This window comes from Coregonus clupeaformis, unplaced genomic scaffold (genome assembly GCF_020615455.1).
Source record: "Coregonus clupeaformis isolate EN_2021a unplaced genomic scaffold, ASM2061545v1 scaf2080, whole genome shotgun sequence".
Taxonomy (NCBI): Eukaryota; Metazoa; Chordata; class Actinopteri; order Salmoniformes; family Salmonidae; genus Coregonus; species Coregonus clupeaformis.
This window is the reverse complement of record NW_025535534.1, coordinates 1-17,396: the sequence shown is the minus strand read 5'-3', so window position 1 is coordinate 17,396 and position 17,396 is coordinate 1. Positions and strand designations below refer to the sequence as shown.

The window sequence follows — 17,396 nt, the reverse complement described above, 5'->3', positions numbered from 1 at the left end:
AGTAGCTAACACCTCACTGCTCTCGTGTGTCATGAGCAGAGCAGCCCAAGTGGCGAAGTTGATATGGAAACTCAGAGCCATGCAGAACGCATGCAGAGTGAGCTATGCACAGGGACCGAGTGACAGATGGCGCGGCGCAGTTAATGGACTTACTAATGGAGGAAGTTATTTGGGGTTTCAGCAAAAGCAATCGGGCCTGGGTAGTGTAGGACTGGCATGGGTAGGGCTAAAAATTCATTCACGTGCAGGGCTCTAATGTGGGGTCCTCTCTGAAAAACTGTACTAATCTTATCAATCAAGTTAGGAACTTAAACAAAATAAGACGTTTCATTTTAGCAGATGCTCTTTTCTAGAGCGACTTACAGTTAGGGAGTGCATACATTTTCATACTGGCTCCCCGTGGGAATCGAACCCACAACCCTGGCGTTGGAAACGCCATGCTCTACCAACTGAGCTACACGACATCGTGTACGTTTTCTAGTGTAAGAAGGTACTTAGTGTCACATTTTACTAGTGCAAGAATTGTGCAAAGCACAAAAAATACCATAATCTGGCCATAGGGCTCTGGTCAAAAGTAGTGTACTATGTAGGGAATAGGGAATAGAACCATTTGGCTTCCATCCTATCTTGTAAGGCTTCTTGTGTAAGATGGTACTTGTTGTACCGTTGTAGCAAAAATATGTTGTCTTATAAAGTTAATGTAAAGGGTTCATTTAAAAGACTGATACTCCTTCCTCCATTTCCCAGAAATGGACTGGTTCATATAAATTGTACAGCATATCAAACCAACAATAAATAAAGTCAATCATTAAAAGTTTAAATTCTCTCAGGATTTCTTCATTTATTTATTTGTATGGAATGGGAAGCAGTTCCTGTAGGACAGTAAAGAAACTGTCAAAGTATTTTTACCGTCTTCATTCCAACGCCTTTCATCTACGAGCAAATCTACAATTACAGACAAAAACACAACATAAACATTAAAAACATGCAGAACCACCAGCAAATAATTAACATTCAGTGAATGAGAGAGAATGTGTGTGTTTACCAGGGTGGCACATTTGATGGGAGCAGTGCCTGGTGGAGTCTCAGTACCCTTGATCTTCTGTCCATTACAGGTCACACACCAACAGGAACCTACCAGAAATGGACATGTTAAAAACCTGTTGCGTATACAATATTGACATAATTACAAACGTTACTGTAACACAAAATGAATTGTCACCTTTAAATGACTTGGATAATTTAGTGTGTGTTTGTGTGTGAGAGAGTGGTAACCTGTAGATCCCCAACATTGCTCAGGGGTGTATTGTCCCTTGCAGTCACAAGTTGGGATGTAGGCTGTAGGCGGCCTGTTTTTCATGGCATCTCTAGCACGCTCACAGGGGGTCTTGGGTCGTATCGTACAATCTGGATACACAGGTAACACACATTGTAATGTGGACATTACATAACATTGCTGGACAATGTATGGACATAATATACATTGCTGGACATGCATTCTGAAAGCTTGGGTTGAGTCTGGAAGCTTGGGGTGCGTCCCAAATTGCACCCTATTCCCCTATGGGGCCTGGTCAAAAGCAGCTTACTATATGGAATAGATGTAACCTAGGTTTCCCTCCAAAAACAGATACCAGTCTCAAGGGACTTCCTGGCTAAATATTGAAATTCTGCTACTTGTTTAAAGTCCCAGTGCAGTCAAAATTCAGTTTTGCATCATATTGTACAACAGCTGATGAAACTAAGACTGTAAAAGTGGGGTAAATTATATCAGTGTTATTTCCTAATAGTTGGTTGACAATCCAATCATGCATCCATCCAGTTGAAGGACCAAACCTTTCATATCAGAATACCTCAACACTCCAGCATCTAGACACCAATATACATCTCTGGAACTAGAGGAGTGGCATTTGGCCAGTAACCGAAAGGTTGCTAGTTCAAATCACTGAGCTGACAAGTTGAAATATCTGTCTATGTGCCCTTGAGCAAGGCACTTAACCCTAATTGCTCCAGGGTTGCCGTTGATAATGGCTGACCATAGCTGTGACCTGACTCTCAGGGAGAGTGGGATATGCAACAACAAGACAGATAAGCTCCCAGCAATGTTTAAACAATTTATAAAATGTCGTGGTGAGTAAGTCTGAGGTATGCCTCGCACCTCCCAACGCAAAAAGCCGTGCTGACAAGCAGAATGATGGTCAATGTCGCCATGGTGATATTCTCCTGAGAGAGAGATTAGTTAACCATTAGAATCAGCTGTGATTGTACAGTAATACTTCAAATTAGTGGAATGGCTGGGGGTACCAGAGGAGAGGTTAAGGAAACCCTGTGTTAGGGTCTTCATTCTATTGAAGGTGGGGTGAAAGGTCAATGTCTTAAGGCTGAAGGGGAGGTTGTGTTGCTAGGAGAGGAGAGGAGCTTCTGTATTTCTGGAAGAACAGGACAATGGAGTAGATTAATGGGTTCATGGCCATAACTACATCTGAGTACACAGAGGTCCGGACCAAAATAAAGAAAATCTATTATGGGTCAACATCTAAATATTGCTCCCATCGTTGATCAAGAATTTAAGCATTCTGAGCTTTGATCTGACTGACAAGTTGAATCATGAACAGTGGTTTGTTCGTCATGTTCGTTTGAGTCCCCCAGATTTGTTGCACGGATGTGACTTTTAGCAGCATACTCACCACTCTCTCGAACCACCATTCACCACTCTAACTCTGCCCTCTCGTGGAAACGAACTACCCCAGCTCGGAGTTGGCTCACTAGAGAGGTAAGCAAAACTAGAGACGCTGCTGACAGTGTCTGCGAGATGCCGGACAATAGGCAATTTTGAAACCGTCCCGTGACTCCTGCCGTGTCTACAGACATAACCCAAAGAACACGAAAAAGACTCAAAGAACGAGTGGACAACTGGTAGTCACTTATAGATGTGTCAGTCAGGTGGCTAGCTGCTGGAAGAGACTTCTATTGCCGTAACGTTGAAGGGCTCTGGTTAGTATAGCAGACTAAACTCCACGGTGAAGGAAGTTTCTAGTGAACTCCACCTACGGAGTGGAGCAGAGACCAGGCTTTGTGGAATCTAGGTCCGACTACGTCGATTCACCCAAGGTCATTACTTCAAAACTGTTTCATCATGAAACGCCTACCTTGTATCCATGTTTGTCCTCTCTAGTTACTTGCCTTTCTTTGTTTGCTGAAATCCATTGTAACACCGGGGAGTCAGGACGCAGACGGTGAGTTTAATCCATATAAATCATGTAGCTGAACAAAACCAACACTGCCTGTTGACTGAGGATACTGAGGGCTATATGAAGGGAGAGTAATCAAGGTGATGATGAGGTCCAGGTGTGTGTAATGATGGTTGCCAGGACAGGGTGGTTAGTAGACCGACGACGTCAAGCGCTGGAGCAGGTGTGACATCCATACTTTTTCAATAAACATTAATCAAATACAACCACCGACTTTTTTGCTCATTTCAGTGTCAGAAGATGGCAACTGTGTCAATTTAATCTCCGATGAGGTTTATAAATGAAACCTAGGTTATAAAATGATTTCTCTCTGTCTCGTTATTGCTCAGTATCTCTGGACAGAAAATGTGCCAAGTCAACAACGTTATATGCCAGATTTAGTGTTTATTTGAACCTGAAATGATCTGTGAAATGTTGTTGGTCGACACACCCTCTGTAGATTGTGTGATTTGATTGGACAATGAGTGTTTTCGAGACCTAGGCCCACGTCATCGGAGATTCAATTGACACATGCGCATTTGCACTACGTTGCAATATTTGACAAACAGAAAAAAGCAAAAAGTCGGTAGTGGAGTTCATCATGAACTTCCTTCACCATGGAGTGGATTTTAGTTTACTACGGGTAGAATTACTTAGCCAGCTAGAAGGATGACGTAAGAAGCTAATGTTACCTCAACAGGAGCAAGAGAATAGGCTACTAACTTCTCATAATAACGTTGCTTTACAGAGAGTACGCTATTGAGACAGTGAGGTGGCACTCAGTGGTGAAGCTGAGAGAGAGAGTAAGAGAGAGAGAGAGGAACCAAAACAGAGAGAGGTTACTACAGTGGTTCCCAAACTTTGGGTCAGAAGCAATCGGGTCTGGGTAGTGTAGGACCTGAACATTGAGGGTATGGGTAGTGTAGGACCTGAACATTGAGGGTATGGGTAGTGTAGGACCTGAACATTGAGGGTATGGGTAGTGTAGGACCTGAACATTGAGGGTATGGGTAGTGTAGGACCTGAACATTGAGGGTATGGGTAGTGTAGGACCTGAACATTGAGGGTCTGGGTAGTGTAGGACCTGAACATTGAGGGTATGGGTAGTGTAGGACCTGAACATTGAGGTCTGGGTAGTGTAGGACCTGAACATTGAGGGTCTGGGTAGAGTAGGACCTGGAACATTGAGGGTATGGGTAGTGTAGGACCTGAACATTGAGGGTATGGGTAGTGTAGGACCTGAACATTGAGGGTATGGGTAGAGTAGGACCTGAACATTGAGGGTATGGGTAGAGTAGGACCTGAACATTGAGGGTCTGGGTAGTGTAGGACCTGAACATTGAGGGTATGGGTAGAGTAGGACCTGAACATTGAGGGTCTGGGTAGTGTAGGACCTGAACATTGAGGATATGGGTAGTGTAGGACCTGAACATTGAGGGTCTGGGTAGTGTAGGACCTGAACATTGAGGGTATGGGTAGAGTTGGACCTGAACATTGAGGGTATGGGTAGGTTCATTTTTGCTAGTTTTTTTTCTCCAAATAGCATTATATATAAATGCACTAAAGTCAAAAGTAGTGCACTGGAAAAGGGTTTCATTTGGGCCCAGTATTGGAGTCTAAAGCAGGCCCCCTTGATAACCTGACCAGTCTACTATCACGTCCATCTTCTACATTCAGGCTGCTGTAGTGACCTCTGACCTCATCTAGTCTAATGTTGTGGAAGAAGATTTCTAGTGTAAGAAGATACTTAGTGTCACATTTTACTAGTGCAAGAATTGTGCAAAGCACAGAAAATACCATAAATATCATAATAATCTGTCCATAGGTGTCTGGTCAAAAGTAGTGCACTATATAGGGAATAGTGAAAAGAGTACCATTTGGCATGTACCCTATCTTGTAAGGTTTGTTGTGTAAGATGGTACTTGTTGTCTGAAAGAGTTAATTTAAAGGGTTAATTTAAAATATTGATATTCCTTCCTAGGGTTGTGGTGGGCACCAAATTTTAAAATAAAATAACAGTAGGGAGGCTATATACAGGGGGGGTACCGGTAGAGTCAATGTGCCGGGGCACAGGTTGGTCGAGGTAATGGAGGTAACATGTACATGTGGGTACAGTTAACCTCTTAAGGATGGGACCCTTTTTTTCAATTTTCACCTAAAATAACATAACCAAATCTAACTGCCTCTAGCTCAGGACCTGGAGCAAGGATATGCATATCTTTGATACCATTTGAAAGGAAACAGTTTGTGGAAATGTGAAATGAATGTAGAAGAATATAACACATTAGATCTGGTAAAAGATAATACAAACAAAAAAACATGTGTTTTCCATCTTTGAAATGTAAGAGAAAGGCCACAATATAATATTGCAGTTTAGGCGTAATTTAGATGTTGGCCGCTAGATGGCAGCAGTGTGTGTGCAACGTTTCAGATTGAGCCAGTGAAGCGTTGCAGTACTGGACTATTTTGTTTCAAGTCTGCCCAAATGTGCCAAATTGGTCGATTGATACATTTTCAAGTACATAACTATAGAGAACATACAAAAATGATATGGTAATACAAAATGTAAGTTTACACACTTCCAGGATTGTCATACATGATGGATCATTAGCTTATACACTAACTTTCACACATCTAGATGGCCGGGCGGGGTGGGTGTGGAGCCAGAGACAGCAGGGGTTCAAACTGTAGAACCCAGTTCCTACATTTTAATATAAAAATTGATTTTATCAAACAAAACAATGCTACATTTTATCTCAAGGTCCCATTAGGATGACAAATCAGAGCAAGATTACTGAATGTAAGTAGAGTGACTGTATGTGGAGGAAGATACCTGGTGAACAAGAAACTATGAAATCTGGAATTTACATTTCACCCCTCCCCCAAAACAGTCTAAAATGGATGTCATGTTGTGATCAGTTTGTGTGCACGTCTGTCTGTCTAGATAATCTGCCTCGCAAAATGGGCACCGTACTGCCCCAGACTGGAAGTGGAGGAAACATGTATGAAGCCAGAGGTTGTGGCTGAACTAGATTTAATGATTTATTAATCACTGGTTAGATCAGTTTGCGTCGCTATCAGAACCATCTAGCGGATTATGGATGTAGCTTCAGAGGTGGGACATATGCTGCTAGCAGGTACCTCATTGAACCATTCGTCATCTCGCAAACTGTTGCTATGGAATGCCCTTAAACCTTGCTTCATTAGTTAATTAAAAGGTATAATGTTGGGCTGTCGTAGCCTACTTGAGATACTGCTGTTATTAGTTATGGCACTGGTCAATCATGTATGTTAATGTGGTGTATTCCCTCCAGGAACACAACAGCTATCAAGGCCTTACCTGCCGGCCGTTTGTACTGTGCCTTTATTTTTAGTTGGATAATTATAAAACAACCATATTGAAGTTTGTCTTCAACCATAGTTCCTGCATTCTGACAGATGCGTCGTAGTGACAATAACATAGCTGCCGGGAATTCCTCAATTTGTGAACTAGGACTTAATTACTTCTGTATGAGTGGAGAGAAATACCCCCCCAGAAATTATCCTCATTGCATAGGGAATAGGGTGCCATTTTGGAAAGCAGACATATTCCTGTGGTGATCTACTGTATGGGGATGACAATATCTGGTATTCCTTAGCCCTTCATTAGTTGAATCTGCTCTGATTAGGTAGTCCTGGAATACATCTGATAAGTGGAATGGCTGTGGTACTTGGTGAGGTTAGGGGAACACTGCACTCCCCTACACTCTGAAGGACTCACTGAATTTGTCTTGATGGTTTCTCTTTGTCTGTCTCAGGAGACTCCCCATGGCCATGTTGACCGTTCTTCTGCTTCTCAGTGCTGCCTTTGCTCTGGGAGACGCAAGTAATAGTCCACTTTACATGATTCATTCTGTATTTGTTTTGTTGTAGCAGAGGTGACTGCTTGACATACTAATAATATTGTAGTTGTGATTTGTAGATCCGTCTCGACTAGCCTTTAAAGCCGGCTGCAACTTCTCTTTACAGTTTCATCAGGAAACCGCTTGTGTCCCCCCGGTTGGACTGACTATGCATCACGCTGCTTCATGTTTGTCAAGACTGCAAGGACCTGGCCTGAAGCAGAGGTATCATGCTTACTATCTACTGTGAATTAAGCAAAATAATGTTCAATTGAAATCAACTATTTTCTTTGACATTACCTTAGAAGTTATATTTTCTATACTGGCAACACATGCCTCATGTAAAATACTGAACTTCCCTTTTAATCATTATGAAATGCGTTTGTCCCTTTTCTACTGCTTTCTCTAGCGGCATTGTATGTCCCTTGGAGCAAACCTGGTGTCTGTTCATAGCTCTGAGGAGAATCAATTTCTACAGGATGTGGTGTCTTCCAAGACTGGAAGTTTCACTGCTACCTGGCTTGGAGGAATTGATACTATTCCGGGACTGGTGGGAAAGGTACCCAGTTATCATACTTAAGTCAGAGCGATTTAATGCCTTAATAGAAAATGACTCAAGTGACTGTCACCCAGTAACATTCTGCTGTTTTCATGTTATCCAGAGCGTTGGTGAATGCAACTATGGTGCTGCCAACAATTTACACTTTTTTTTGCAGACATTTACCGGCCATATTCAACGGGTGTTGCGCCTTTGTATGTTATTCAGCTGTGACGGTCTATTGAAATGGTTACATGCGTAGTGGAGTCTCTTAAAACATGTAGCTAATTTAAACATTGAACCATAATCCCAACTCATGATGTTACTACCATGCATGAATCTGCAGGTAGCTAAGTAACCAGGTTCACTGCTAGCTAGGTAGCTAACAGTACACTTCAACTTAAAATGAAAACGACTTTGTCAAAATCGGTAACGTGTCATATCTGAAAATGTAGCTGGCTACATAACTTAACCGTATACATTGATTGACGCTTCACCCTATCACGGATGCCATGGTTGCCCTTAGTTTAAAGATGTAATCTGGAGACGGGTGTTTTCTCATCTCCTTAGCTATCATACTCTAATTCCACTGATTTTAAAACTTTGTCCTCCAGAAAGTGGAGAGCAACACTTATGTAGTTGAATTACGCGATATAAAAAAGTCTCATTAGACAGGATTACCTACACATACTGACCAGCTCAAATAGACCGAAGCGTGCTATATGGCAGACCAATCTGAACTCCTCTCGGCATCTCCAGCTCACTCATTATCTCAGCCAATCATGGCTAGCAGGCATGTTGCTGTCTTTTTCTGTGGCTAAACCAACTAGGCTCTTTTTTCATTTTTATTTGCATTCTAGTTTGTTATTAAGGCACATCTAAGTTCGTGTTCCAGAAGGTATTTCTGCCAAAATCCACTTTGATTAAAAAAATAGTTTACGTTCAAATTGCTCTCCTGTGAAGTAATGACCAACGACATACGCCTAGTTTCCTGAAACGAGTCGTGTGAGAACTATGGGATCTATGGTTAAGAAGGCTTTGACATCACAGGGTAGGATTAAAAGTGACCAACAGTTTCTAGCCAGAGTATTTTCTTTCGCCTCATGTCTCCGCATCTGTTTGCAAATCATTGTTTGAACTTTTGATGTCATCGGGTAACATTTTGAGCTTTATATATTTTTCTAAAAAACGTAGATGCGTTTTCACATGTTGAGCAGCAGATAATGAGAATTAAGTTGAATTTTAAATTTACTGAAGTAGCAAAAGATCATTTAAATAAGAGTTCCTGGACAGCCAGGGGCACACTCCATGTACCATCTATAAATGCAGTATTTGTGTTTAGTGAGTCCGCCAGATTGATGGCAGCAGCTTCGGCGTCCATTCAGCTGTGACACATTCTGAATTAGATTTGTCCAACATTGCACAACTGTTAGGTCAATCCATTGTTTTGGTAAAAAGTGCTCTACTGCAGTACGTTTGGTTGGGAGTTATTGATTGATGCCACTGCAGTGACCATAAACACATAGTGGGGTAGTATTGTAGGAAAGATCAGTATTCACTAACACACTGGGTATAGTGTCTAGAACCAAAAACGGTTATTTGGCTGCCCCCATAGGAGAACCCTTTTGAATAACACTTTCTACCTGGATCCATAAAGGGTTCTGCTATGGGGACCGCCACGGAGCCCTTTTGGAAACCCATTTTCTACGAGCGTAGATGGATCTGTATCCACTAACACAGTGGGATTTCTTTCATTCTGAGACCTCACTACTTCCCCACAGGACAGGCTATGGTTCTGGAGTGATGGAGCTAACTTTGATTACCAGAACTGGAATCAAGGAGAGCCCAATAACAATGGTGGCAGAGAGCCATGTATTGTGATGAACTTTGGAGGTACAGTAAGCCCACTATCATTCACTATCACGTTCAACTTTATTCATAGTCTATTTAACAAATCTCACACTATTCTGTTGTGTTTACATCGGTGTTAATTTCTGTCCCGTGTTTCCTCTGAAGGTGAACACGGCTGGAACGATCTAGAATGTGAAAACGTATTGCCCTCTGTGTGCTCCCGGAGAACCAGTTAAATCAGCAACACATCAGATGAAACCAAAAATTTTACACTATTGTCAGCATCCTAACTGAACTTTTTATGATTAAATCTAATACTTTGGAGATTATTTGTTGGTCATAAATGTTGAGTAATGATTTTGTGGTTTGTCAATAAAACTGGTGTACACGTTACTTTGTCTCATGGGTTATTAAACATGAATGTTAACAAGGGGGCACGCTCCATAGATAAGCTTCCCCTAAAGTGAATTGAACCTGACAATTAAATAATTACTCCTGTCTCAGAATCATGACAGTTGGGACAATCCTTGTCTGTTAGGAACACTTAATTTTTTTAGTGGTTGAGTAAAAAATGATTTTCATTTTATATTACATGTAGGTGAAATATTTGCTTTTGGAATTCTTTTAAATATTATTAATTTGCATGTCACCGTTGTCTGGAGCAAGGTATTCCAAACACTCCCAAAAAGTATAACTGGGACATTTTTAACTGAAAGCTTTCTGAAACTGATTCCTTAATGTCAGGCTATTTGGTCAATTCCATTAGCCTTAAATCCTAGGTGGCGGCGTCTGCAGCTTAAGTTGGCTGCGATCCGCCAACCCAATCCCGACTAAGACGCAATTTTAATGAGGGAAGCTTCTTCCCGAAGAAGACTCAAGTTTGGCTGCCGACCAAGTTATCAGTGTTCATTTTAGTGAGTTGTGGGGTTTGTTAGGTTTCATACTACATTATGGTGATTGACTCCAAGCATTTGCCTTTGGCCTAAATACCTTATTACATCTGCAGCTGTAGAGTACGGCTGCAGTTTGTATATTTCAGATACTCCATGTGTATGTCGTTTATAAGTGCCTGTATTGCACTGAATACATGAGTTATGCAGTAGATGTTATTGTTTAGAGATGGTTAATTCCTATAGCCTGTATACACACTTTACCAGTAGATGTTATTGGTTAGAGATGGTTCATTCCTATAGCCTGTATATACACTTTACCAGTAGATGTTATTGGTTAGAGATGGTTCATTCCTATAGCCTGTATACACACTTTACCAGTAGATGTAATTGTTTAGAGATGGTTCATTCCTATAGCCTGTATACACACTTTACCAGTAGATGTTATTGGTTAGAGATGGTTCATTCCTATAGCCTGTATACACACTTTACCAGTAGATGTTATTGGTTAGAGATGGTTCATTCCTATAGCCTGTATACACACTTTACCAGTAGATGTTATTGGTTAGAGATGGTTCATTCCTATAGCCTGTATACACACTTTACCAGTAGATGTTATTGGTTAGAGATGGTTCATTCCTATAGCCTGTATACACACTTTACCAGTAGATGTTATTGGTTAGAGATGGTTCATTCCTATAGCCTGTATACACACTTTACCAGTAGATGTTATTGTTTAGAGATGGTTCATTCCTATAGCCTGTATACACACATTTACCAGTAGATGTTATTGGTTAGAGATGGTTCATTCCTATAGCCTGTATACACACTTTACCAGTAGATGTTATTGTTTAGAGATGGTTCATTCCTATAGCCTGTATACACACTTTACCAGTAGATGTTATTGGTTAGAGATGGTTCATTCCTATAGCCTGTATACACACATTACCAGGAGATGTTATTGTTTAGAGATGGTTCATTCCTATAGCCTGTATACACACTTTACCAGTAGATGTTATTGGTTAGAGATGGTTCATTCCTATAGCCTGTATACACACTTTACCAGTAGATGTTATTGTTTAGAGATGGTTCATTCCTATAGCCTGTATACACACTTTACCAGGAGATTACTGCCTCGCCTGGTTCACCAACTTCTCAGAGTTCAATGTGTCAAATCGGAGGACCTGTTGTCTGGACCTATGGGGGTGCCACAGGGTTCAATTCTTGGGCTGACTCTTTTCTCCGTGTATATTAATGTGACTCTCAGATCCAGCTCTACGCAGACGACACCATTTTGTATACATCTGAGCCCTTATTGGACACGTTAACAAACCTCCAAACGAGTTTTAATGCCATACAGCACTCCTTCAGTAGCCTCCAACTGCTCTTAAACACTAGTAAAACTAAATGGCTCTTCAATCGAATGCTGCTGGCACCCGCCCACCCGACTAGAATCACTACTCTCGACGGGTCCGACCTAGAGTATGTGGACACACACAAATATCTAGGTGTCTGGTTAGACTAAACTCTCCTTCAGACTCACTTAAGAATCTCCAATCCAAAGTTAAATCTAGAATCGGCTTCCTATTTCGCAACAAAGCCTCCTTCACTCATGCTGCCAAACATGCCTCGTAAAACTGACTATCCTACCGATCCTTTGACTTCGCGATGTCATTTACAAAATAGCCCTCCAACACTCTACTCAGCAAATTGGATGGCAGTCGATCACAGTGCCATCCGTTTTGTCTCCAAAGCCCCATATACTACCCACCACTGTGACCTGTATGCTCTTGTTGGCTGGCCCTCACTACAATGTTCGCTGGGCTCCAAACCCACTGGCTCCAGGCCATCTATAAATCACTGCTAGGCAAATCCCCCGCCTTATCGTAGCTCATTGGTCACTATAGCAGCACCCACCCGTAGTCTGCGCTCCAGCAGATATATCACTGGTCATCCCCAAAGCCAACACCTTGGCCACCATTCCTTCCAGTTCTCTGCTGCCAATGACTGGAAGGAATTGCAAAAATCTCTGGAAGCTGGAGACTCTTATCTCCCTCACCTAACTTTAAGCATCAGTTGTCAGGAGCACCTTACCGATCACTGCACCTGTACACAGCCCATCTGAAATTAGTCCACGCCAACTACCTCATCCCTATATTGTTATTTATTTTGCTCTTTGCACCCCCCCAGTATCTCTATTTGCACATCATCTCTTGCACATCTAGCATTCCAGTGTTAATACTAATTGTAATTATTTTGCACTATAGCCTATTTATTGCCTTACCTCCAACTTGCTACATTTGCACACACTGTATATATATTTTCTGTTGTATTTTTTTGATTGTTTTGTTTTACCCCATATGTAACTCTGTTGTTGTTTTTATCGCACTGCTTTGCTTTATCTTGGCCAGGTCGCAGTTGTAAATGAGAACTTGTTCTCAACTGGCTTACCTGGTTAAATAAAGGTGAAATAAATAAAAAATTAAAAAAAATCTTGTTTAGAGATGGTTCATTCCTATAGCCTGTATACACACTTTACCAGTAGATGTTATTGTTTAGAGATGGTTCATTCCTATAGCCTGTATACACACTCTTACCAGTAGATGTTATTGTTTAGAGATGGTTCCTTCTACTAGCCTGTATACACCCTTTACCAGTAGATGTTATTGGTTAGAGATGGTTTCATTCCTATAGCCTGTATACACTTACCAGTAGATGTGAAAAAAGAGGCGAAAACCAAACACGCATTCCACAGTAAGAACATCATACCAAATGGTCAAGCATGGTGGTGGTGGTGTGATGGTTTGGGGATGCTTTGCTGCCTCAGGACCTGGACGACTTGCCTTAATAGAAGGAACAATGAATTATGCTCTGTATCAGAGAATTCTACAGGAGAATGTCAGACCATCCGTCTGTGAGCTGAAGCTGAAGCGCAGCTGGGTCATGCAGCAAGACAATGATTCAAAACACACAATCAAGTCTACATGAAAATTGCTAAAAAGCAACAAATTGGAAGTTTTGGAATGGCTTAGTCAAAGTCCAGACCTAATCCCAATTGAGATGTTGTGGCAGGACGTGAAACGAGCAGTTAATGCTTGAAAACACACACGTCACTGAGTTGAAGCAGTTCTGCATGGAAGAGTGGGCCAAATTCCTCCACAGCGACGTGAGAGACTGATCAACAACTACAGGAGGCATTTGGTTGGAGTCATTGCAGCTAAAGGTGGCACAACCAGTTATTGAGTGTAAGGGGGGAATTACTTTTTCACACAGGGGAATTGGGTGTTGCATAAATTTCTTTATGAAATAAATGAAATAAATATGTAAGTGTTGTGTTATTTGTTCACTATCGTTCCCTTTATCTAATATTAGGTTTTGGTTGAAGATCTGATAACATTAAGTATCACAAATATGCAAAAGTAGACAAAATTAGAAAGGGGGCAAATACTTTTTCATAGCACTGTACATATCCTTTAAAAATATATATACAGTGGGGAGAACAAGTTTTGGCATACACTGCCGATTTTGCAGGTTTTCCTACTCACAAAGCATGTAGAGGTCTGTAATTTTTATCAAAGGTACACTTCAACTGTGAGAGACGGAATCTAAAACAAAATCCAGAAAATCACATTGTATGATTTCTACAGTAATTTAATTAGCATTTTATTGCATGACATAAGTATTTGATACATCAGAAAAGCAGAACTTAATATTTGGTACAGAAACCTTTGTTTGCAATTACAGAGATCATCATTCCTGTAGGTCTTGACCAGGTTTGCACACACTGCAGCAGGGATTTTGGCCCACCCTCCATACAGACCTTCTCCAGATCCTTCAGGTTTCGGGCTGTCACTGGTGATAACAATGACAGACCTCACTACATGCTTCTTAAGTAGGAAAACCTGTAAAATCCAGTGTATCAAAACTCTGTTCTCCCTCCCCACACGTTCTTTATTACTTTCCAACCCCACCATCCCTCCCTAATTGGAGTAAACTAGTGAACAACAATGCTTAGGCTTCGACTTATGCTTATACATACTATGATGCATTTGGACACAGTCAATAATTATATTTTGTTTGTTTTTACTCCTGAACTTCCTCAGATCATTTTCATGATGTCCAACTGGTATGCTGCATGTAAGACATAACTCCACCACTTCTACCGATAAATCATTTATGAAGATTATTCATTTTTTAAATATTTTCTCAAAAAATAACTTTTTTATCTGTTAGTATATTTGAGTTTAATCCACAATATTTGTTCTGTCATTTCTGGAGGATTAAATAGAAATTGTAACCAACTTTCTGGCTTGTTTTAGAAATAGTGATATTTGGGAGATGATTTCGCTTTTTCAAATACCTTAAAGTGAGGGGTTGTAATCTGAATAAAGGGAAAGTCCCTTCCTGAACATTGGTGAGACAATCTTACCTAGTTCGGATTTAAGTATCATTTTTGTATGACTGAAGCTTTTAGTGATAGGGTCTAATGCTAATATTTAATAATTCTGTCCTCAGAATTCTATATTCATTATATAAATAGGCCCATTTAATTTTGTCCGCGCTTGCCGCCCAAATAAAATGGAATATTTTTTTCTCATATAATTTAAAAAAACTGTTCAGCTAGGCGTAGGCAAGACCATAGCAAATCGGTAAACTGGGGATATTACTAAGAGTTAATAGACAGGTATTTACCTTTCCACTGGTAACAAGATCTTATCTATTTTTGCTAACTTTCTATTAAAATGTTGCAGTGAGATCATTTCTTCCTTTGGGAATGTATTCGCGAGTATATCCACATCACCATCAGACCATGTTATTGGTAAACTACATGGTAATGTAAAAATTGTATTTTTTAGTACCAATACGTAATAGTCTTGTACATTTGTCATAATTTGGTTGTAATCCAGAGAGGTTAAAATGTATCTAGATCCTCTATGAGGCTGTGGAGGGATCTCAAGTTGTGGATTTAAAAGAAAACATGAATCATCAGCGACTAACCAACACCTTTGTTTTTAAGCCCTGGATTTCCTAATCCCCATGATATTATTGTTGGATGTCGATGGCAATAATAAATATATATGCAGATAGTGGACAACCTTGTTTCACTCCTCTTGACAGTTTAAAACGCTCGGAGAAATAGCCATTATTTATTATTTTACACCTAGGGTTACTACATGATTTTAACCTAATTCATAAGAGAGTTCTCCAAAATTCAAATGCTCCAGGAATTTATATTTACATTTTAGTCATTTAGCAGACGCTCTTATCCAGAGCGACTTTCAGTTAGTGCATACATTATTTTTTTATACCCCGTGAATCGAACCCACAACCCTGGCGTTGCAAACACCATGCTCTACCAACTGAGCTACATCCCTGCCGCCATTCCCTCCCCTACCCTGGACAACGCTGGGTATTGTGCGCCACCCCATGGGTCTCCCGGTCGCGGCCGGCTACGACAGAGCCTGGATTCGAACCAGGATCTCTAGTGACACAGCTAGCACTGCGATGCAGTGCCTTAGACCACTGCGCCACTCGGGAGACACAAATATATATAAACCCCAGTTGTACTTTATCAAATGCCTTTTCGAAGTCTGCTAAAATCATAACTTGGTGTCAGTGATTCAACCTCGTGAAATATAAGATTATTTCACAGAAAATGTTCCTTGAGTTTAGAGTGAGGAAAAGTAGCTAACACCTCACTGCTCTCTTGTGTGTCATGAGCAGAGCAGCCCAAGTGGCGAAGTTGTTATGGAAACTCAGAGCCATGCAGAACGCATGCAGAGTGAGCTATGCACAGGGACCGAGTGACAGACGGAGCGGCGCAGTTAATGGACTTACTAATGGAGGAAGTTATTTGGGGTTTCAGCAAAAGCAATCGGGCCTGGGTAGAGTAGGACCTGAACATCGACGGCATGTGTAGGGCTTAAAATTCATTCACGTGCAGGGCTCTATTGTGGGGTCCTCTCTGAAAATCTGTACTAATCTGATCAATCAAGTTAGGAACTTGAACAAAATAAGACATTTCATTTTAGCAGACACTCTTTTCTAGAGCGACTTACAGTTAGTGAGTGCATACATTTTCATACTGGCTCCCCATGGGAATCGTTACCCACAACCCTGGCGTTGGAAACGCCATGCTCTACCAATTGAGCTACACGACACTGTGTACGTTTTCTAGTGTAAGAAGGTACTTAGTGTCACATTTTACTAGTGCAAGAAAAAAATACCATAATCTGGCCATAGGGCTCAAAAGTAGTGTACTATGTAGGGAATAGTGAATAGAACCATTTGCAGTGAGATCATTTATTTCCTTTGGGATATGTATTCCGAGGATATCCACATCACCATCAGACCATTTTATTGGTAAACTACATGGTAATGTATTTTTTTTTTTTTGTGATCCAATACGTAATATAGTACACTTATCATAATTTGGTTGTAATCCAGAGACGTTAGACAATGTATCTACATCCTCTATGAGGCTGTGGAGGGATTAAAGTTGTGGATTTAAAAGAAAACATGAATCAGCGTACAATGACACCTTTGTTTTTAAGCCCTGGATTTCTAATCCCTTGATGTGATTGTTGGATCTGATTTTTAATAGCTAATATCTCGATGGGCAATAATAAATATATATGCCGATAGTGGACAACCTTGTTTCACTCCTCTTGACAGTTTAAAACGCTCGGAGAAATAGCTATAATTTACTATTTTACACCTAGGGTTACTATACATGATTTTAACCCAATTCATAAGAGATTCTCCCAAAAATTGAAATGCTCCAGGAATTTATATATAAACCCCAGTTCTACTTTATCAAATGCCTTTTTCAAAGTCTGCTAAAAATCACAACTTGGTGTCAGTGATTCAACCTCGTGAAATATAAGATTATTTCACAGAAAATGTTCCTAGAGTTTTTGGGAGCTTTAGAGTGAGGAGAAAGTAGCTAACACCTCACTGCTCTGATGTCATGAGCAGAGCAGCCCCCAAGTGGCGAAGTTGATATGGA

At 40.7% G+C, this 17,396-nt stretch overlaps 1 protein-coding gene and 1 non-coding gene across 2 annotated transcripts in view; one reads left to right on the top strand and one right to left on the bottom strand.

Annotated features, from left to right (window-relative positions):
- Positions 1-9,733, top strand: part of LOC121562021 (ladderlectin-like) — a 47,427-nt gene extending 37,694 nt beyond the window's left edge. The window contains exons 5-6 of the mRNA XM_045219133.1: positions 9,428-9,539; positions 9,663-9,733. Coding sequence (XP_045075068.1) covers positions 9,428-9,539; positions 9,663-9,733 — 183 coding nt within the window. The remainder of the gene's footprint in view (positions 1-9,427; positions 9,540-9,662) is intronic.
- On the bottom strand, positions 391-460 carry trnag-ucc. Its single transcript has one exon. It is a non-coding gene; the product is annotated as a tRNA-Gly (tRNA).
- Positions 9,734-17,396: the final 7,663 nt, after the last annotated feature.